This window comes from Lissotriton helveticus, chromosome 2_1 (genome assembly GCF_964261635.1).
Source record: "Lissotriton helveticus chromosome 2_1, aLisHel1.1, whole genome shotgun sequence".
Classification (NCBI taxonomy): Eukaryota; Metazoa; Chordata; class Amphibia; order Caudata; family Salamandridae; genus Lissotriton; species Lissotriton helveticus.
This window is the reverse complement of record NC_136059.1, coordinates 383,428,952-383,453,378: the sequence shown is the minus strand read 5'-3', so window position 1 is coordinate 383,453,378 and position 24,427 is coordinate 383,428,952. Positions and strand designations below refer to the sequence as shown.

General features: G+C 44.2%; 1 protein-coding gene across 1 annotated transcript in view; it reads left to right on the top strand.

The window, feature by feature from the left end:
- LOC144817999 (complement component C6-like) overlaps positions 1 to 24,427 on the top strand; it is a 652,704-nt gene that overhangs the window by 410,236 nt on the left and 218,041 nt on the right. The window contains exon 9 of the mRNA XM_078675004.1: positions 14,971 to 15,096. Coding sequence (XP_078531130.1) covers positions 14,971 to 15,096 — 126 coding nt within the window. The remainder of the gene's footprint in view (positions 1 to 14,970; positions 15,097 to 24,427) is intronic.

Sequence of the window (24,427 nt, the reverse complement as noted above, 5' to 3'; positions counted from 1 at the left end):
CATACGTAGAAGACAGATTTTCCCAAAACACCCCTTCTACGGTACGCTGTATGTCACCTTCAATTAACAGGACAATTTCATAAAGTCTTTCAGGGGGAGCAAGTCTCGTATCTGCTGTTTCTATTACAACATAGACATCAGTCGCTGTCACCCTCAGTAGTGGACGCAGCGCCTCTCTGACTATGGTAATCTCCGCCGCGCTGTCCAGCAAGGTCAGAGCCCACGTCAGATTCCGAAGCCGCGTTCTCACTATCTGTGGCATATCGATGCGCTGTTAAGGCTGCAACTTTCTTTTTCGCAAACTGCGGTCTCTTTGGCGTAGAATCCTCCTGCTTCCAAGCGCCTTCTGTCTGGCGGGGCTGGCCACATCCTTGTTGGCCACCACGTCCCCGTCCGCCTCCTCCTCCACCGGTCTTCGGGGCCGATGAGTCCTGAAATGAACGAGGAGAGCGTTGATCAGAAACCTGAAATCGATCAGGTGATTTAATCATCGCGCGATCACGCAAATCATAAACTTTCTCAGCCGGCGCAGGGACCTGTGACGCAGGATATGATTCCTGAGTCTGCTGTTGTTGCTTCCCCTGTTTCTGTTTCTGAGGCAAATTCTGTTTTTTGGACTTTGGTTGTACATCTGCCGCAGCAGACTGCACTTGTGGTTGTTTCTTCTCCTTAACTGCGAAGTACTTCAAACCCTTACTTGTGCGACCGATAGTTTTATAAGCGCCCACCACAATCTTCGCCAACTGGCGGGGCTTTTCGGCATCGGGTAACGCCGCCAATGCATTAAAAACCTGGAAGTTCACAGCATCTCCCTTGATGTTGGAGAGTATGAGATCACTTACAATCTCAAAAGAACCAAACAGGCGCATACCCAATTCAACCGCCGCCTCTGGACCGTGATCATCCTGAACACGTTTTATGATCGTAGGCAGTACAGCCATAGATGGGGTGCCGAAACACCTCGCATAAACAGCCGCAAAAGTTTTACCCCAACTTTCACAGTCAACGAGTTCGGGAGTGATATCCTTAGGTAAAGTAATCGTTAACATTCTATGTTTATCAGCAGGAGTAGAATTTGGAAACACGGCTTCCAGTTGGTCAAATTTCTCGGCCAGCCAAAAAGGAAAATCATCTTTATTATCAGGGCGTTGACCAAAAACCGAATTTACCATAACCGGATTGAGCCGTAAACCACCACGTTCCGTTTGAACGGCCGGACCCCCCGGGGGTCCACCCGGGAGATGACGACCTATGTATTGCACTAATGCACAAATCACAGCAATCGAGACAACATGTAGTCTGCGAATATCCGCAAGGGGACAAGCGCCGTGATTCGGGTGCGGGGTGAAGCCACCCAAAGCAGGCCAATTTGTACCTGGAATGGACAGTGGACCTAACCTCGCAGCGGACAAAGAGTGGGGAAGGGCGCCATCAAACCAAACGCGATGCTGCCAATGATCAATAGGTATTTCCAGTGCCCTGTACGGGGTGTATTCAGCCGGTACAGGGGAGGGTGTGTAGGTGTGGAACACACCAGTAGTTGCGTCCACTGCCGGAAACGTTACCCATGAGTAAAATAGTTCGAACGGGTACGCCGGATCCGCACACACCACTAAAATCACAGCCATGCCCTCCAACGGGACCTGGTATGTCTGTAGATGGGTGCGCACCGCAATGCGACTATGCTGCGCAATGGCCACAGCCACAGCCATGATTCCACCGGAACTACTGAAAAACAAAGTGAACTTTGTAGCACAACTGGGTAGTAATTCAAGGAAACCGTTTAGAAAGAATCAAGCTTGAAAAAAGACCTATTTAAAAAAACAGGTAGGTTTCACCGACACCGCCGTTTTCCGGAAACGAAAGTGAAGGGGTTAAGGTTTGAATGATATACTACTCGAGTGCCATGTAATACGACCACCAACGTACGGGCGCCATGTAGCAGGGTTTCTGTTCTCCCACAGAACTGTGCACAGAGGATTGGAACCTCAGCGAATTAGGGTGACCCAAAACTCACCTTAGTACCCAACAAACCCCTTACCGAGCTAGCTACAGTGTCTCATTGGTCATAACCAACTCCCAATGTTTAGACAAACCAGAACATGAACTTACAAACCTCAGGTTACGTGGAACACATGAGCACTCTTTCGTTATACAATCATTACAAACCAGAACATGGAGTAAAGAAGAACTCGTGTGCATTTGAAATGTTTATTTACTAATGCCGTCTCCTCAGGCGCAGTATCTTAGATAATACAAGTAAACATATTATCAGCAACAAAGCTACAAGCATAGTTACTAGTCCATAGAAAGCGAATGGTGACAGCATGTTATCATGCTGTAAATCAATAAGGGTTAACAACACTTATTTCTCACCCTCCCTAACTCGCATATTATATTAATAGCTAAGAAGGTCTCTTTGGGTTGTATTAGGGCGGGCCCATACCTCAGGATCCTAGAATGAAGAGATCACATCAGCATACACCAGCTCTCTCTGCATGAGAACAGCATCAAGTGTCTTTTTGTGCCTCAAGCAAAGCAATATAAAAACCCGCCTCAAGCCCAAAGTTGGCAGAAGCTGCACTTATGTTATGTCTATGAAGGCGCGAAGATCAGACCTCATAACAATTCTGTATCGTGTTATTCCTGAAACTTCAGCACTCTCTGTACAGACATAGTTTATTAAGCAAAGCTGATATCAGAGTAATAACATATTATTCTCATGTAAATCACAACGAACTACTAGGTTGAAAGCTAATCAACAATTAAGTGTCGTATGCAGAAGCAGCAAAAGGAAAAATGGCGTTTAAACATTTAATGAGCCTATGCTAACTTAACACATTATAAAGATATACAGTAGCTATATGACACCATGTTAGCATTCCACATTTTTAAAATCACTGGAGTGTAGTCATTGATATACTTTGACGCTTCTGTTCTTTTTAAGTTGTAGGTATTCTTTGGAGATTTTCAAGTTATTGTGTGCCTTACAGAAGGAAAAAAATAATTTACTCTTCCTTTAGAAAAGACTGGACAGGGAAAACCAAACCGACATTTGGTGTAAAATTTTCCTTTACACTTCCTTTATACTTTCCACAACGATGACTTTGGAAACGTAAAACTTGCTGTCTCATGCTTCTATCTCCTCCTTCTTTTGGAATCTCAAATGTCACATACTGTTCGTTAAAAGACAATACTATTTTATCAGAATCATTTCCAAATTTAGGTGCATTCTTGATCCATAGTAGCATATGTATGTGAAGTGCACCTCTTGCTTGATACTCCTTTCTCCAAAAGAAATCGGTAACTTCTCCAAGAGGTGGATTCTTTTTATTGAAGATAAAAAACATCATAGCTTGAAACCTATGATTAAAATATCTGCACACATTTACAGGAGCCAATGAACATAGTTCACCAGAAGTAATTATTTCAACATTTTTTATATTGGAATTTGCTTCTCGTAGAAACGCAAGCAAATCTTTCCATGCATACTCTGCACAGCTAAGTGTGACAAACCATGTTGGTGTACCTAAGTTCCGTAACATACACTTGAGTTCTCCATGACGACGATACCAATACTCATTTGTTCCACGTTGACATGCCATCAAATTGATTAACTGTGCTTCTAAATTTTCATCTGTTTCTTGAACTTTCTCCACAAATTCTTTCGCAGAAAGAAGTGATAGATGAACTCCAATTTTAAGTATGTGTTTCACTGCATACGAGAGAGAAGACAGATCACTTTCAAACAAAAGGTGAAATATGTATGGAATGCACTGTCGAAATCTAGGATCTTCAGAATATAACCTTGTTGACCGATGTTCTGAAGCGGGAATCCATACAGGTCGGTCATCATATCGTCCACCTTCTCCAGTAGGAAACAGCTGTGGAAAACAACAATCTTCCAAGCTTTTCTCCCATTCACTCATTGGAGTTCCCTGTGCTACTTTCATTTGAAATAACTCAATGCTACTTCCTATCACTTCTTTTGAGTGCAAAGGACATATTGTATAATGTTCATAAATCTCTTCAGTCCTTGACTTGTTCACTTTCTCTATTTGACCACTTGAAATTTCAGATTCATCTTCTAAACTTATTACCTGTTCATCCACATTTATATTTTTGTAATAAATATTGTTCACTATAAGATATAAGGTAGCCTTTTCAACTTTATTAACATCCACAAATTCTTGCCATATTTTCTGACTCTTTGTTGGTACACCATTTACTAAAATAACTACTGCCTCATCTTCCTCTTTCTCTCCAGCAATAGTTTCAATATTTTTTAAAGTCCAAAGGTAAGTACACCACTCTTCCTTTCAGCCCTCTTTGCAAGTCTGCTGGTGGCAATTTACCTGTTTTAGGCTCCATCCGAATTATAGTTTGAAAAGGATGAACAGATTGAATTAGAACGGACTCATATGCATTCAATTTGGCCAGTTCCTCCAGAATATCTACTAATTCTAAGTTATTATGTACTGCTCTAGCAGGCATTTTGTTCTCTTCTAATTTGTTGTAACAATATTTACATAATACGCTGATCACTACCTAACTCAAATCGACCTTCAACAAACAAGTACGTTGCAAATTATTCCCACTTAACATTGTTCTCTTTTTAACTTTTCAAATACAAATCAACATTCCTACTTTGACTTTTATAATGAGTATGTCGACAACAAACAAACAAACATAGTTTAGTATTTCAGAGCACACATCAATAAACTTTCCAATTTCTTCTTCAAACTGATCAGTGCTAATCACTTTCTCATCTACTCCAACATCTGTAATTGTCAAACTTTCACTTTCTATGAACTGCTCTTCTGAACCAAAATATCGCATTTCAATTTCATCACTTTTTTTGAACATCTGATAAAGAACCACATAAAATACTTGTATTCAGTTCACTTAAACATAATGCAGGACTTTTTACATAGTACAGTTTCTTTACAAACTTCCGCATTTCTGAATAGTGTACTACTAACATCCTCAAATGATGAAAATCACTGTTACAAACTTTTCTTGAAAGACAAGCCAGAGAATGCCCATACTTCGCAGTATATTTTCTTACATTACATGGATCTAGATTTTGTAACAACATAATCATCTGTTTAATACTTTTCTGAGTATATTCTTGTAGTAAATTTCGCATTATATCAATGGATTCCTGTTGAATACTACAAATACTACTACAACCCCATTTATACACAGTAGCTTGGGGACGTTTCCCTTGCACTTCTTCAGCTATTAACTCTTCTGCTCTTTTACCAACCATTTCCTCCTTTGGAACAGGACAACCATCCTGAACTTCATAGCAACGACTTCCAGTATCAACTGCAAATGATAAACTATTTTCCTGGAAGTAACTTTACTCATTAAAAAAAGGCTCAGTAGTAGAAGTATGTCTCCAATGTCCACTGAAGATTTTACAAAAGTTGGTTCTTTTCACAAGTCTCCTTTTTCTACTTTTGTCTTTCAACACTTTCACTATTTTATCCAACAGTTTCATTCTCTTCAAAATCAGAATGAATAACTTCTGTTTTAAATTGAAAGCAGTATCCACTATACTTTCAATATGCTGCTTCTCTTTGAATTGCAACACTTTCCTTTCATTTTGCAGCATGTTTTCATTAAATTCTGAATCACTCTAGATCGAAAAAGTCTCTGATGAATTTCTTGAAATTGCTTGTGTCTCCGAGTAGCAGATACTATTTCTTTATCATCTTTCCTTTTCCTGGTATTTGAAATTGAACTCTGCTTCATCTTACTTGAAAAATTCTTCTTTTTGCTTTGTGTGATCTTTTTTTCGTAAAATGTTTGTAATTTTTTTTCACTGATTGTCTTCTACTTTTAGTAGAGCAAACTGTTTCTGTACTACTCACATTTATCACTGATTGTCTTCTACTTTTAGTAGAGCAAACTGTTTCTGTACTACTCACATTTTTTTCAAATTAATTTTTTTTTCTTTTGCTGACATATTTATTTTTCTTCTCTTTTTTTCACTTCTTCTAGGCATTTCCAAATTTTAATCCAAACAAAATAATTTTCTGAAAAACAAAAAATAGATTCAATTATTTTTCACATTTGTTCACTATGTTAAAATACTAACATACAATTACAAAACTTCCACTAACAACTTCCAGACCCAGTGCTGCAACGTGATGGAGCACGACAGAGGGGCACTTGGATGACAAGTAGTGCCACAGATCATACAGCAAGTATTTATATAATTATTTACATACACCTTTACAATTTATATGTACCTGCACTACCTCGTACTTTTCACCTCTCCGCCGCACTCCACCACCCCACAGCACTTTCTCTGCAACCCGCCGCAGACAACTTTATAGATAGTATTTTAACAAATTTTAATCTATGTACTTAGGATGATATTATCAACCAAACAACACACACAAAAATTACCATTATGAGCCTAACAATTTTATCTACATCTTCGCAAACATAACACTGCACCCAGGGCTTTAAGTGGGAGGGGGTGTCTGTGGGGGTCTGACCACCAGCACTTTATTTTTGGGGGCCTCAAAATGGGTCTTTATGGGGCTCTATTTCCAGGCCTCGCAAAGGTTTTTTTTCTTTATGGCACTGCAGTGAGACTGTGAGAGCATGCACATTCCTCACTACTTAGAAGTGCAGACATCATGCCAGGTGACTCACATTGTATGAGAAGGGAAATCCTTTAAAGAGAGCCATTTTCTCTCAGGATTTCCCTTCTCTTTTTGCAACGCAGGAGCAACATCATCGTGGGGTGTTTAGCAGACAAACCACCAGGCGCGCAACGCCCATTGCTCCGGACTCTCTGAGACAGCTTCCTGGGCACACACACCTGAGTACTTCACAGGTTTTCAAAAGATAATTTTTTTGTAAATAAGACTTTGTTCTTTTTCTTCCCTTTTTACAGCCCCTACATCCCCACCCTGCCTATCGCTGAAAGAATTAGGCTCCACCGAAATTTCGCTCTGGTTGCACCTCTGGAAACGACCACAAGCAGGCAACTCCAGCGCGAACCTGCTCTGACCTTACACACTGTCTTGTTTTAGTGCTACAAAAACATACGCTTTGCCTGGCTCACTTAGTCTGCCCACCATCCTCCCGTGGAATGGGACCGCCCGCCATCGGTGCGGGGGTCCCATTGCATACATTAGGATGCACCCGCCACAAAGGCGGGCACATCCTGCATTCCTGACATTGTGGCGGGCGGTGCACTCAGCACGGTCCGCCACAATGCCAGGAAGGCATGGCGTGCACTTCCATGCACAACACGGCAGGCACCTCTGCCTGCCATGTTGTGCATGGAATTGCAGCGGGGTACCATAGATACCCCCCATGTGCACCACCCACCCCCCAGAGTCCCTGGGGGCCCAATACGGGCCCCCGCAAGCAGACTCCGCATGCCTTTCCGTGGCGACAATGCCGCCACAGAAAGGCATGTTCCAGGCCACATCCAAATATGGCTGGTGGTGTATAACAGACACTTCCATCATATTGAACCCCGAAAAAGCGGCAGACGGTCTCTCTGTCTGCCGCGGACCCCCCTCCGCCATAATAATATGGCAGGGGTCTTTGCTGGAAGTATGGCGGGCAGATCGCCCCCGCCGGGTCAGAGTTGGCTGTTGTGGGGGCAATCCACCCACCATCCTAATGGGCCCCTTAGTTCTCACACACCCTCTTTAATATAAACATAAAAGATATGCAATTAATTTTATATTCCTATACTGTGCTTCACATGGAAATATAGAACTGCAGGTTCTCACCACCCCAAATTAGCTTTCTGGTATACTTTCTCAAATGTAAGAAGTACAGATATTCAGTATCTGTAAGTCAAGGCCACTTTAAAACAGTGTACCTATATATAAATTGACAAAACGTTATGTTTCTAAATTAACGTCTTACACTGAAAAGCTCCTTTACAATTCTTTTGCTAGATGTATCTTTGTTTAAAACACCACCAGAGAAGGGTGGTGAAGTTTGCTCCACATAGAACGACTCAAAGCTTTGTTGTTCTTTATAAGAAACATCTGCCTGTCAATGCTTATCGCCAGCCTTTTCCACCCCTTAAGAGGCTGGGTGGATGAATATAACATGTCGTATTTAGGATCGGGGGCGCAGGATGCACGGAAATAAGAACATATATTTGAATAAAGGGCAAGTGCATGCATGGCCAGGTGCATCAATGGATAGATACATAGATGGATATATCTATGTATGGATGGATGGACGGATGAATGAATGCAGGGACCAGTGCTTACGATAAATGGGTGGGCTGATAGAAGCTTAGGATTGGTTCTGGGACATATAGGCGTATGGCTGCATGAATGGCACAGTGCTTACTATAGGCGAGTGGGCTCATAGATGCTTAAGATAAGTGCAGGAACAGATGTATATATGGTACAGATGTATATATGTATATAAGTAGGAATGTATGCATCATTTAAAAGATGGTTGAATGGTGCAGTGCTTAGGATGGATTGATGCTGGGCTTTAATTGGACCGGGTCTGAGGACCGGCACTTATTTTCAGGGAGCCTCCAAATGGGTCTCTATCGTGCTCGATTTTCGGCCCTCGCAAAGATAGTCAATTTTTTTTTATTGCACTGCAGTGAGAGCATGCACATCAATGTTCGCATGCATATTTTGCTCACTACTGAGAACTAGAGACATCATGCTACGTTACCAACGTTGTAGAGGAAGGGAAATCCTTTAAAAAATGTTTTTTCTGAATGTTGGATAATTGGAGAGGATTTTCTAAAGCACACACTGCTACTTATCCTGATTTAGACCACAACCCTACTTGCATAGCCCACACCCCTTTAAGAGCTTTGCCCCCCTTTTAGAGCACCCCCATTTTTCTCTCCCACTTAGAACCCTGACGACACCATAGTAACAAAGAAACAGTGTAAGCTTCCATTGAAATCTATAATGGCACCAAGTTTCATAATTTGCCATCAACGCTGGCAGCCTTCTACCACAGTGCAAGAGTCTCTATCAGCATGAAGATTTGTTATCCACAGAAATGTTGTGTAATTTGTGTAGCTGTCTGCTGGAACACTCATCACCAAAAGGTATTAAAACATGGGAATTTGCCAGAAAAACATATACCATACCATAAAGCGATTCATAAATGGGCACACTGCCACTACACCACCCTCTCCCCATCCTCCCTTAACTTTACAAAATCAAAGAAAGAGCCACACCAAATGTAGTAGACACACTATAGAAGTGTTTCCCAAACTTTTTTTACCCGTGGCCCCCTTGACATATTTCCCATTGGCCGCGACTCCCCTTTCTTTTTCTTTTTTGGCGGGTGGGGGATGTAAGCCTGGCCTCGGGAGTACTTCAATTTTTCTCCCTGAAAATAATTGGGATGAAGCCAATGAAGGTTTTATAATCATAGACGTAACAAAATAAAAATATATACTTTTTTTAATATAAAAATGTAATTGCTTGAGTCAGAAACAATACTCTTCAGCACTGGGGTCTGCATATGGAATTCTTTTACTATTTTTTGTTTCTAGTTAAATATTTTGCACAACCTTGTTCAAAGGTAGCATGGAAAAGAATTAAGATGCTGCCCTAAATATTTGCTTTCCACTGATCACTTTTTCTTTCTCAAAAAATATACCAGAAAAAGGAAAAGTTCATTCCTATTTTCCTTGCTGTGTGCAACGAATGCTGCAAGCGCACTCACCATGTGCGCTTGGAGCACTGGGGTCCTCTTGTTTTCCAACCAAGTGACCCAGTTGCTATGTCCTTGAGTCCGTCCTTTGCCCTCCGGGACAGCACAGAGTGCAGGGGTAGCCTGCAACCTCCTCCACCAGAGAGCAAATGTTTCCTGAACCCGTCCCATCCCCCAGTAAAAGTGCATCCTCGAGGTCGGCCTCTCTAGCCACGGGAGCAGTGTAAAGGAGCGCTGTCAATCAGCCCGACGGATGAAGGGGCGTATTATCAAGGAACGGCGTTAGCAATAATGTTAACGCCATTCCCTGATAATATGCCCCAAAATGAGCCTCTGCGGGCAGACTGAAGGCATGAATGCAGGCACTGACCACTAACGCAAGCTTGCACTCCTAACGAACAAGAGACTGCTCAGATGTAGATTGTAAGGTGAATGGATGCATGGTTAGGCAAGCCCTTAAATTGGACTGGATGACCAGGCAACACACCCCAGACTACAAAACTCATGCCACAGCGTTTGCGGCGCCCCTGCTTACTTTTTACGGTGCACCAGGGTGCTGCAGCACACAGATTGGGAACTGCTGCACTATAGCAATAGAGGAACTTAATTTAAACAACTGTCTGCCGGAACGCTCATCAGCAAAGCATATTAAAACATTCAAATTCGCAGGTAAAACATACACCATGCCAATAGGCACTTTATAAGTGCTCCCAGTGGTACTACATCACCTCCAGTAGCTCGACATCTGCGCGTTACTAAATTCTGTGTTTTAATGACCAACATACCCACCTTCCCCACACCCACCCCCTTTGCTTAACCATACATAATCAAACAGAAACCCCCAGCATTCCTAGTAGCGCCACTATACCCATACACAGGCTTAATTTTAACAGGTGTGTGCCGGAACACTTATCAACAAAAAGTTTTCAAACATGCAAATTGGCGGGTAAAACATAAACCATCCCATAGCATGGTTTATAAATGGACCTAGTGGCACTAGATTACCTTTACTACCTACACATGTCCACGTTACAAATATCCATGTTATAATCAGCAACATAACCACCTCCCCCCCACCCCTGCAGTTGCTTAACCTTACGAAATCAACCAAAGAGCCCCAGCACTCCTGTTACCGCCACTATAGCCATACATAGACTTAATGTCAACAGGTGTCTGCCGGAACGCTCATCAGCAAAAGCTATTAAATCCTGCAAACTCAAACATACACCGTATCATAAGACGGTTTATAAATAGTCACAGAACCACTACACCACCTCAACACCCGTCCTTGCTTAACTTTACGCAATAAAACAAAGAGCCCCAGCAAACGTAGAAGCACGACTATAGCCATACAGAGGCTTCATTTCAACACATGTCTCCCGAAACGCTCATCAGCAAAACTTATTAAAACATGCAACTTTGCAACTAAAACATATCCCATGCCATAGGGCACTTTATAAGTGCTCCCAGTGGTACTACATCCCCTTTAGAAGCTCAACTTCTCCACGTTACTTAGGGGCATATTATCAAGAACAGAGTTAAGATTATCGCCGCTTTAGCAGCAGGAAACTGTCGCTAAAGCGGCGATAATGGGCTTGATAATATGCTGTAGAGATTTCCCACAGAAGCCCATGTTCACACCAGAACATGGGCTTCTATGGGAATTCACAAGGGCATATTATCAATCCCATTATCGCCACTTTAGCAGCAGTTTCCTGCTAATATGCCCCTAAATTCTGTGTTTTAATCACAAACATACCCACCTCCCCCATCCCTGCCCTCGGTTTACTGTACGAAATCAAACAGAAACCCCCACCATTCCCAGTAGCACCACTATACCCATATACGACGTTAATTTTAACAAGTGTCTGCCGGGAACACTTATCAGCAAAATGTATTCAAACATCCAAATTGGCAAGTAAAATATAAACCATCCAATAGCACGGTTTATAAATGGGCCCAGTGGAACTACACCACTTTTACTAGCTAGACATCTATCTGTTACTAACACTCTGTAGAGTGTATAGCAGGGGATGGGAGAGTAAACAAAGTTCTAATTCCCAAACTTTTGATATACGTTCCCTTTACTATATCTCTATTAAAGACATTAAATGGAATAAAAAAATTGACGAGTATCTCAAAAGGGATAGTGAAGCTGAGCATTGGTAAAACCCCGACCACTTCAACATCTACATAAATCCAGCACAGGCACACAGCCTAACAAATAGTATCACTTAAATTCACATGTTGTTCTCTAATGTCAAAAAAGTCATGCAGATAATATACAGCACATTTCTTTTTTATCTCTCACACATGTATAAAACATCTCTTCTAAAGAAGCACTCACCAACCACTTCGAATCCATAAGAACAGACAATAATTAATACGTTTACTACAATATATTTTAGTATATCTACCTTTTTATTAATCACTGGTAAAAATTACAAAATCTATTAACTATACCCAAATGCAAACCAGAAACCATGTTCATATTAAATCTCAACCTATGATCTAATGATTCAAACTATGCGTACATATGAAAGGAACATATCACTTTTACTATCTGCATCTCCTCTCCATGTAATCTCCAAACACTAGAGACAGCCTCACAGTACCACAACCTACATTCAAATCTACCTCTCAGTGTCAAAAATGAGACCTCAACCTGCCCACATAACATTTCTGGGTTTCGTTTTATTGATTTTAACTTAATAACACATACATCTTCTACCACCACCCCACTATTTTCATAAAAAGTATCATTTGCAAACGTGCGACAATTTGTTTATCTCACCTGAATACAATACAAACCCAAATTAACGCTGTACCTCATTTTCAAAACCATACAGTCCTATAAAGATGACAAACTACACTTCTTCTATGTGTAAAATCCTAAACATATATAAAGTACTTATTTAACAGCAGGTCAAATGTTATGCATATTTTATAACCAATATCAAACACCACACTTTAATAACACTATATTACTTTGAATTAAAATATACTTGCAAACTTAAAAATATCACCTCAAATACTTAATTACTACTACAAAAGACATAACAAAGCTTGTTCATTTCAAACTCACCTTTATAGTTGGTATGCAGATTTCAAATGTCACACATGCATACAATTCTTTCTATGTCACATAGTACATGTAAATCACCGATTTCATCAAGAATGGAACTAGGAATGGCACCATTTCTCTGTCGCTCCACACATAAATACATATAAAGAACAAATCAGAATACTTCATTCCTTCAACGACATTCCAAAACGTATCTCCATTGGTTAATTGTGAATTTTCCATACGAAAAGCTACTTAATATTCCGTGCTACATACGGGTCACAAGTTCAACCTATTTGATCACCACACTTTCTGGAACATTCTACGACACCTGCAGGTTAAAAGTTCATCATATTTTTTTAACCTAACAACATAGTTTTGTAACATTTTATCGAACATTTAACGGCAAGTGCAGTTTAAAAGTTCACAATAGGAGTCAGTAGTTCATCAGCTTTATCCCCAACTCCAGCAGCACCTCAGCTTATGCTCCCAGCACCATCAGACCCGTAGGAGTCAATGCTTTCCACTTTGCAAATATGGAATTCATTTCATACGCACAAATTTACCTTTTTTCACTCCCTATATAACACCCCCTAAGCACCATACACAAGTTACAATGTTCGAAACAAAACTTACTCCGATTAGGTATAACTACATGCTGACACTACTTGCACAGAAGTGGCTCAGCAGCCACAGCACATGACTTCACAGCATATGACACACAGATTGGCCTCACACTTTCATCCCTGAGTCCGGCAGCACCTCACCTTCGCAGCATAAGACTCTAGCACTACTTCACATATTTTCCGTACCCCAGGACTTTCAGACCAGTACGGGTCAGTAGTTCGTCCTAGTAGGTATAAACACATACTGGCACTACTTCCACAGCTGTAGTGCTGTGGCCAGGGCACATGACTTCACAGCATAAGACACACACTTTAGGCTCACGCTTTAATCCCTCAGTCCCGCACCAGCTCACCTTAGCGGCATCAGACTCTAGGCAATACCTCACTTAATTTCCGTAGCCCGCCACTTTCAGACCGGTATGTATGAGTAGTTTGCTTCGCACCACCTCTATAGCACACCCTAAACACCCCACAGAGGTTACAGTGCTCCTACCCTCCTCTTTCCTACTTTTTTCACCCTTTTTTCCCCTTACTTGCTTCAACGGAATCACAAAACGGCAGCCAACACTTCTTAGTTCCATGAGACTCCAGACAATACCTCACATATTTTCCGTACCCCAGGACTTTCACACCAGTTCGGGTCAGTAGTTCATCCTAGTAGGTACAAACACATGCTGACACTATTTCCACAGCTGTAGTGCAGCGGCCAGGGCATATGACTTTCACACCATAAGATACACACTTTGGTCTGACGCTTTAATCCCCAAGTCCTGCACCACCTCACCTTACCAGCATCAGACTCTATGCAATACCTCACTTAATTTCCATAGCCCACCACTTTCACACCGCTAGTGGTGAATACTTTGCTTCGCACCCCTCTATAGCACACCCTAAACACCCCACAGAGGTTACAGTGCTCCTACCCTCCTCTTTACCATATTTTTCGCCCTTTTTTCCCCTTACTCGCGTCAACGGAATCACAATATGTCGGCCAACACTTCCTAGTTGCAACCACTCGCACCGCTCGCAGCCAATCAGCAGTAAGCTCATGCTCGTGATGCCTCAGCCAATCATATAGCAGAATTCCTAAATATCGATATCTGTAAATTTTGATATTTCTCAAAAACTACTGAACGGATTTGCACCAAATAAACAATAGCGTGATTTCTACACCAAGACCCTTCTCCCTGCCAAATTTAGGGTAATTCCGTTTACCTGTTCGACCAGTAGCCTTGTCTAAAGTTTCCAATGGAAATTAACATGGAGAAAACACGTTTTGGGACCCCCATTTTTTCTCGGCCCCCTCTTGACGAATCACCCCCAAACTTTCAACATAGGAGCTGATATGAACAAAGAATTACTTTTGTGCCACTTTACTTAATTACTTGGATTGTGTTTTTGTTCGACTAGCGCGCACTATTTATGTTGTTTCAATGTATTGTGTACATCTTTAGTACATATTTGCATGCTTGCATGCAATATTATAATTTTTCCTCACCACTTGTCCCCTTCCAACTTTTATTTTCCTTACATCAATGTGACAGATCAATGCTTTCCTGAATTACAAGTTCTGTTATTCACAACCTTTAGGACTGACAGTGGAAGAGTCAATGGAGTGCATTAGGAAGGAGACACGTGAACGGTATCTGATTTTCTTCACAAGAACAACAGTGCGAGAAAAGTGTGTAAAAAAATACAGCTCCACTACCACTGAAGGTAAGGGGAAAAGATAAAAAAACATTGGCAAATTCAGTAGGTCTAACTTGCATTTTCAATTGTAAACCAGTTTAAAATGCTTTACTGATACTTGTTAGAAATGAATTTGATTTGTCAAATCAACAAAGCATGCAATGCTGTAACCATACTTCACTATAACTAGCACAACTAAACACCTATTGCCATTAATCTGTGTGTGGATGTTATGTTTCCACAGGCTCTGTGCTGTTGGCCACCTGTTTTCACTCATTGCAACACACTTATGCACTCACTGTATCACCAAGTATCTACTCCCAGCAGCTTATCCTAGCTCCTCATAATGAGTTACCCATACTCATACATTCACTCATTGTCTCAACATGCATCCACACATGGCAGCTTATTATAGGACATCACTAACAGCAACATAGTAATGCACTCACTCCTTGTCTCACTAAGTACCCACTTACTGCAGCTCCTCTAAGTCCCTCACTCATGTGCTCACTCACTTCAACATACATACATTCACTCACTATATACCCAGTCACACCACCTCATACATGAAACTCCCTCAGGTGCTCACATCATTTCACTCACCTCTCAATTTAAGTTATCTTTAAGCTGAAGCTTGGTCAACAGTCCCACTTTTGGATGCATTAACACTTCCCTTTTCTGTGGTCTCTTGAGAAAGAGTGACAATGAGATAAACGCTTATTTCCATAGGTGCCAGTGTTCAGTATGCATATGTGTGACACTTCTAAATTAGTAGTTTAGCTTTCTATGATATTTACATGCTTCAAAACACTTTATTTCAAGAAAACTGGAGCAGTGCACAAATCTCCAGTCTCATTTTTTTTGCACCGAGGCACCTAGATTACTAAGAGTGTATGAAGTTGGGTGTCTTGCAACTTCGCAAGTTATTTTTTAAAACTTCCCAAGCTTTAGCCGCCCTCTGCGGACCGAGGGAATAATTCCTGCTGAAGAAGAGACACGCTGTGCAGTAGGTGGACTGCTGATGCTACAATCCCCCGGTACAGTCTTGAGTCACACACTATGCTATGCCCCCTGCCGTCTCTCAAGATCTGTACTCCCTGCTGCCTGAGCTGATCCCAGTCACTGCACCCATGTACCTCCCACAATGCCTTCTTCCCTCCTGCTTACCCAAAGTGCTGGTGCAGACTGGTTTTCTGCCAGCAGCTACAGGTTTCCTGATCCTGGATGTCCTGTGGGTGGGACCTTAGGAAATCCTTCCCTGAAATGGGTTGGTTAAGTTTAGTACTAGAACTCAATTGGAAAAAGAGGATTAAATTAACAGGCACATGACATGAGACAATCTGAGGTCTCTGAATGTGTCATATGTCCCACGTACTGTCCTCTTTCTGGCTTAGGTACGTTTATTCATTTGGAGCAGTAAAATACATATTTGTTTTATAGGAAGGAGCCATCCAAAGGTTTGTGTTGTGCCTTATATTCAGTGAAAATCTACTGTGCATTCTGAACCTTTGGTTGGTATTTTGGTACCAGTCCATCTCTGGACTAGGTCCCTGTTGGAAGTGGGGGTCCTTATCCCTCAACGCCACCACCAAATAATGGAGGCGGGAGTCCCTGTCCCACACCGCTGTCGCCAGGTGCGAGATCCAGAACCCTTGTTTCAGCGTTAGGCTAAGTAAGGACACCGTCTGAGAAAGCCCTGCGCACCCGCTTAGTAGCTTGACACGAGCAGCCATGCTTATCTCCAAGGTACGAGTGTACAGTATGTGCAACCACACCCACAGCAACCCAATGATGTCACCACAAATAGACTCCACACGTGTTTTTTATAAAAACAAGTATAATCTTTATATAAGAAGATATACGGTATGATCACACGATACAAAACCAACATATAATAATGGGTAGTATTCCTTCCGATGGATTGGTAGGTTCTAATCCCAACTACCGCTTCTAACAACAGTTACGTTTACTTCTAACCGTTCCCAAAAGGTTAGGTAGGTCATATTGCTAGAATCACAGACGTTGCAAAAGAAAAGAAATACTGCAATGCGTAACAATATACTCCTGTACAGTGCAATAGAGAAACAATGCCATACGTAGCGCCACAGTCATGTACTTTGCAATAGAAGGAATAATGCAATGCGTATCACTACCAGCTTGCCCTGTGCAAGGCAGAAACAAAACAATGCATCACGCTACAATCATGTACTGTGCAATGAATAAATAATGCAATGCGCCACGTTATAATCCTGTACTGTGCGATGAAGAAATAATGCAATGCGCCACATTACAATCATGTACTCTGCAAGTGAAAAATAATGCAGCACGTAGCGCACCCAGCATGTAGTTCGTCAGGCACAAATAAGGTCAGGCGTTATACGACAGTTCGATAGTTCGTTAGCAGCTATAATGCAAAGTGTAATACGACAGTTTAGGTGCTCCATTAACAGTTGCCCCCAATCATGGATCAATGATGACACAAAAGTACCGCTTCTCCCTCTGGCCCCAGTAGTGCCCCTCCTTGGACCAGCACGGGCCTAGATCCTAGCCGAAGCAACAGGCTCGTGCAGCTGACAGAAGCGAGAGGCCTAGAGATTGTCCCTCTGGGCCCGCACCCCACTCCAGGTGGTGATCCACGTTACCTGGGGGAGCACAACCCACTCGCCTCTCCACCTTCAACAACTTGGGCTTTGATCCAGAACTCCGTCAATGGGCAAGTCAAGCTCGGGCCAGTGGCTCTGCTCCTCCGGGGCTGCCAGTCCGTGCTGCTACTGTTTTACTCCGAGGACCCAATGACCTGGCCCTTCTTCCGGCGGTCTCAGTGGACACCGAGACCCGCACTCAGCGCTGTGGAGACTTACTTCGATTTCGGTGCACACACTACCCAGGCATTCCTCACCAGCACCTCTGGTTGCACCTCGACACGCACCCTGCTCGTCCGAGACTCGCCTCTTCTCCTGGTACACACGGTGACCAGGCTCTCTTCACCAAATCCTTGGCTGCACCTCGACATGCACCCTGCACGTCTGAGATTCACTTCCTCGCTCGGTGCACACAAAGACCAGCCGCTCTTCACCAACGCCTTGGCGTGCACCATGACATGCACCCTGCGTGTCCGAGTCTCCTCTCTTCTCCTGGTGCACACAGCGACCCGCCGCTCTTCACCAACGCCTTGGCTTGCACCCCGACACGCACCCTGCGCATCTGAGTCTCCTCTCTTCTCCTGGTGCACACATGACCAGGCGCTATTCGCCAATGCCCTGGCTTGCACCACGACACGCTCCCTGTGCATCCACGCCTCAGTTTACTCCTGTGTGCCCACGATCACAAGGCACAACTTCCAAGAGTCTCAAGCTGCGAAAGAACGCGCACACCGCGTTGCTTGAGACTTCTCCGGAAACTTTTATGTTCCTGTGTTTCCGAACAGGGAGACAACTCACCTCAGGCCCTTGGGGTTCAGGACACAGCACAAAGCACAGTCCTGTTCAAGAAGGGGGAACACCAGCCACTGCAATGTCCCTTCAGTCTCTTCCTTAATAAAAGCTACAAACTTCAGGCCAACCCCGGATCACGAAGCAAGGGTCAGTTCTATCCAGCAGTCTCTTCAGCAACTTCTTCCTTGGCAGAGGTTCTTCTTGACCAGGAAAGAGGTCAAAGCCTTTGCAGAGTCCACCTGTCCATTTCACCATCCAAAACTACACCAAATTCTAGGGGGTTCAGTTCTCTTAGTTATACCCCTTCATGTCTTTGAAGTTCTTTGTGCTCAGGGGTCCCTGACCCCTCCCTAAACCAGTTCAGGGTGTCTCCCTCCCAGTGTCACCGTTCTCCCTTTGATACTGGGGTCTGGATTATAATCACTCAGCAGGAGATGGGTCAATTAGTTTATAGCACCAGCCCAGGCCTTTTCATCTCCCGGGCATCTCCTCCCCCTACTCTCCAGATGCAGGGCAGCCTGGTGCCATCTCAACCCCTCCCTGGGTCAAGACCTCTCCCAGCTCCTCTTACCTCTCAGATTAAGACAGTCAATCCACATTCAGTAGAGATACACAGAAATGCTTAAAGCACAAAACTCAGCCACGTTCTAAAAGAGTGGTTACGGAACATACAGTGACAAAACCGCTTTCACAGAAAGATGTGTTATGACACTGGGAGTTCATACAAATTAAACTTTACCTCTCCATTATAAACGTATAGGAAACTAGACTACCAAAACACAACACCCAGCCTCCCCCATTTTATTCTATGGGCAGAATAACCTTTCAGCAGTGAAAAACGAAATGAAGTGTTTTTCACAATCAGAACCTAACACACGCCTTAGAATATGTCCTGCCTTTTACCACACTGCACCCTACCCAGGGTTTACCCGGGACCTACAACAAGGGAACCCAATGTGTATGAAAAAGGGAAAGTAAGGCCTGACAAATGGTTGCACTTGTCAGGACAACATGCTAACTTAGAAAACTTCGCGCAGGCCCTACACTGCAGGCCTGAGTTCCCTTCTCCGCGCGCCTTTGCATTACTAGCCCTGGCACACATAGTGCACATCACTAGGGACTTTACTAGTAAGGCAAATATACCGAATCATGGCCAGCCAATTACCATTATACTTTACATAGGGAACACTTGTACTTTCACATTGACCAGCAGTGGCAAAGTACCCAAAGCATCTAAAAACAAAGGAGACAGAAGCAAAAAGTCAGGGGTAATCAAGCCAAGATATGCCAGATCTAACAGTCCCTCTATATCAATACATCAGTAATCTAAAAACAATTCGTTTTTTCCATTTATTGTTGATTTTCTGTATACAAAGATCTTAGGTTCCACTTTGCAGTAGCTTACACAGTCCTTTATGGTTCCTTCATCATGGTACCTATCGGTGTGCTTGTCTCATTATAAATTAAAGTACTAGAAAGCAAAGAAAGCAACCATTGGTAAATGCGATAGACCGCCTATGTTATTAATGATACGTTTTTTATTGATGTAAGTTTTAGCTTGTTGATCAGTTGGACAATATAAGTTACTGAAACTCCGTAAAAGTGCTATGGCTTGTTTATTGAGAAAGGCAATATATTGTACAGTAACATTAATTTTGGTTAACATTTAAGCATTTTATAGAACCATCACGGTGTCTCATGTCTAAATTTATTTGTCACCTCTCCCTGTAATGAAGAATGGTAAAATATTGTGCTCCAGATTTCTCTTTTACTTATTTTAAATTAAACCATTTCACAGTCTTTTCTGTGCCACACTGCCTGTTTTAAAAAGGGCCATAAAACTTTCTAAACAAGGGAAATTGGTCTCAGAGATGGGATGTGATGTGGCTGCGGCAGGGGACATTGAGGATCATTCGGGCGGAGGCGTTTTGGATGCTTTGTAGTTGTTGCAGGTGTTTGGCCGGGATTCCAGCGTAGAGTGTGTTGCCGTAGTACAGCCTGTTGCTGACGAGGGCTTGGGTCACCGTTCTTCTGGTATCAATCGGGATCCACTTGTAGATCCTGCGAAGCATGCGGAGGGTGTTGTAGCAAGAGGAGGAGATGGCGTTGACCTGTTTTGACATAGAGAGTGAGGAGTCGAGGATGAATCCTAGATTGCGTGCGAGGTCCGTGGGTGTCGGTGCTGTTCCCAGTGTGGTCGGCCACCAGGAGTCATCACACAGAGGGGTTGGGGCCGAGGATGAGGACCTCCGTCTTGTCCGAGTTCAGCTTCAGGCGGCTGCTCCTCATCCAGTCGGCGACGGCCGTCATTCCCTCGTGGAGGTTGGTCTCATCGGCGTAAGAGATGATGTTCAGGTCGTGCTGGCGGGCCACTCGTGCAAGGGGGGCCATGTAGATGTTGAACAGGGTCGGGCTGAGGGATGAGCCCTGGGGTACGCCGCAGATGTTGTCGGTGGCTTCGGATCGGAAGGGTGGGAGGCGGACTCGCTGGGTTCTGCCAGAGAGGAACGACGTGGTCCAGTCCAGGACCTTCTTCTGGATTCCGGCTTCATGGAGACGTGTTCTTAGTGTGTGGTGGCAGACCGCGTCGAAGGCTGCCGACAGGTCCAGGAGGATGAGGGCTGAAGTTTTGCCGTTGTCCAGTTGGCGCCTGATGTCGTCTGTGGCAGCAAGGAGGGCTATCTCTGTGCTGTGGTTCCGTCTGAATCCGGACTGGGATGGGTCTAGGATGTTGTTGTCATCGAGGTGGCGGGTCAGCTGTTGGTTGGCGATTTTCCTGATGACCTTCGCTGGGAAGGGGAGAAGGGAGATGGTCCGGAAGTTCATGAGGTCTTCGGGATCCGCCTTGGGCTTCTTGAGGAGGGCGTTGATTCCGGCGTGCTGCCAGCTTTCCGGGAATGTTGCTGTGTCGAAGGAGATGTTGATGACCTTCCGTAGTTGAGGTGCGATGGTTGTGTCCGCTTTGTTGAAAATGTGGTGTGGGCAGGGGTCAGACGGTGATCCTGAGTGGATGGAGTTCATGACCTTGCGTGTCTCGTCCTCGTTGACGTGGGTCCAGGAGGTCAGCTGGGTGGTATAGGTGATGTCCAGGGTGGGGTCTGTAGCGGTTGGGGTGGATGAGGTGTTGAAGCTGTCATGAATGTCGGCAATCTTGCGATGGAAGAAGGCGGCCAGTGAGTCGCACAGATCTTGCGAGGGTGGTACGTCGTTGGTGTTGGCGCTAGGGTTGGAGAGTTCCTTCACTATGATGAACAGTTCTTTGCTGTTGTGTGAGTTGTTGTCCAGGCGTGCTTTGAAGGAAGATCTCTTGGTTGTTCTAATGAGGTGGTTATGTCTGCGGATGGCGTCCTTGTGGGCTGCGTGGCTGTGTGGTGTGCGGTCGTGGAGTCATTTCTTCTCTAACTTCCGGCAAGGGCGTTTTGAGGTTTGGAGTTCTTCAGTGAACCAGGTGGCTATCTTGCTCGGGTGGTTGATGGAGGGTTTTTTGAGCGGGGCGAGGGTGTTGCGCAGTTGTCTATCCACTGTCTGAAATTTCGGGCGGCGGCGTCTGTGTCGGTGGGGTTGGTGGGCAGATTCTGGGTGAGGGTGGAGGTTAGCTGGTCTTTGGTGACTTTTCCTCCAGCAGCGTCGGGGGAGCTGTTGGGTGCGGTGGTGCGTGGTTGGTTTCTTGAAGGTGAAGTGGATGCAGCGGTGGTCGGTCCAGTGGAGTTCGGTGGTTTGGTTGAAGGCGATGTAGGTGCTTGTGGAAAAGACGGGGTCAAGCGTGTGGCCGGTGGCGTGGGTGGGTTTGGTGACAAGTTGTCGGAGGCCGAGGTTGGCGAGGTTGTCCATCAGGGTGGCGGAGTTGGTGTAGTTGTTGTTCTCGAGGTGGAAGTTTAAGTCTCTGAGGAGGATGTAGTCCGTGTAGGTGAGTGCGTGGGTGCTGGCGAGATCGGCGATGGAGTTGCTGAAGGGGTCTGGGGTCCGGGGGGTCTGTAGACGAGTGTTCCTCTGAGGGTGGTGTTGGGGTTGGTGTGGATCCGGAAGTGCAGGTGTTTGGCGAAGTTGAGGCAGTCGTCAGCGAGAGTGTGGACCTGGAGGGTGGACTTGTGGACGATGGGTATTCCTCCTCATATTCCATTGGTGTGGTCTCTGCGGGAGATCTTGTAGCCGTCCGGGATGGCTATGGCGATGTCAGGTGCCGAGGAGTCGTTCCACCATGTCTCGGTCAGGAAGGCAACGTCTGGTGCGGTGGTGTCGAGTAGGTCCCAGAGCTCGACGGCGTGTTTGCGTGCGGAGCGGGTATTGAGGAGTATGCAGCGGAGGTGGTTGGGTAGAAAGGTAGAATGGAGAAAGGGTGGGATGGGAACTGGTTGAAAGGTAAAGGCGCAGTGGGTGAAACAACAAGGGCAACATGTCAGGAACGGGGTAAAATGTGGAACAGAAAAAGTAGAATGAGCAGGAACAGGGCCGAATGTGCAGCAAAGGGCTGTGTGAAATAAAATCAAATATAGTACAGCAAGGGCGGACTGGCCCCTCTCCTTGCCACCACACATTACAGAGACCCACGAAAGAAAAGCAAGGGCGTCTAAACGGGAACACAGAAATAACGAGAAGAGGGAAATGCTTTGCTTTTATTTATGATATGTTTTAACTGTTCAGTTGGCTTATGATGGCTCAGTGACATATTGAATGCACCTGTAAAAAGCACAGTGTGTGGGATCCTCACTGTGAAGGGAAAATATGATACTTTACCAGAGAAACATAAGAGGCAGCAGAAAAAAAGGAAAATATCCGTTGTCATACGCACAGACTTCTCCATTTGTTCTTTTTTTTTTCTTTTGACATGTTGCCATATAAACCCAACTGGCTCATACAAAAATACATTAGTTGGGAATTGTAATGGATATTACTTATATACGTTGCACAAGAAGCCGTTTCTATATACATTTCTAGTAATGGGAAACCTTTGTTGTGGTTCATTAAAAGGGCACCATCGATGTGTCTTGGAAGGATTTGCGTCTCTGACACCTCTTCTTTTACCAGCGGGGATCTCCATACGAGATCAAAAGAATTCAATGCGTTGTGCTAAAATATGGAAATCTGTAGTAGTGTTGTGTTACTTTTGAGTTAAGCTACTCGTTGATGCAACATAGCACAAAAATCTTGTAGAAAAGCATAGCACGTCATGGAAATATGGGATGCTTCATGATCTGTTAATGTGGAGGCAACCTTGGAGGCACCTGCACACATATTTGCATGCACACTCTCACACACTCTGGTACTTACGGCCAGTCCAGCAAAAATCTACATGTACAGGGGTACGGAGCCCCTGCCACTGATGTGTACGATCGTAGTTGACGTCACCGGCAACGACCACACTGTCAGGACCAAATTCCACACCACGGAAGCCCAAAAAGGCATGCTGCTTGGATGCCACAGCGCAGAAGACCCGGAGCTTGTGTTTTTTGCAAAACAAATTCATGACTCACATGTGGAGGATTTACTGAACGATTACCCTAAACTGTTCCAGGGGCTGGGAAATTTAAAAGATCACCAGGCCACTCTACAGATAGACAAGGCCATAAAGGCCATGGCACACAGCCACCAACGCATCCCGTTTCATCTCCTCCCACTGGTAGAGAAGGAGCTGCAAGACCTGGAAAGACAAGGGGTAATCGCGAAGGTGTCGGGTCCCACCCCGTGGGTCTCTCCACTGGTTATCGTGCCAAAACCCAATCAGCCTGGGGCCATCCGGCTCTGTGTGGACATGAGGGTCCCCAAACAAGTCATCTGGAGAGAAAGACATGTGACCCCCACCATGGACAACATTGTGGCAGACCTAATTGAGGTGCAGTGGTTTTCTAAATTGGATCTAAACTCAGGATACCACCAGCTGGAGTTGACACCCGAAAGATGCTATATCACGACTTTTTCCACACACG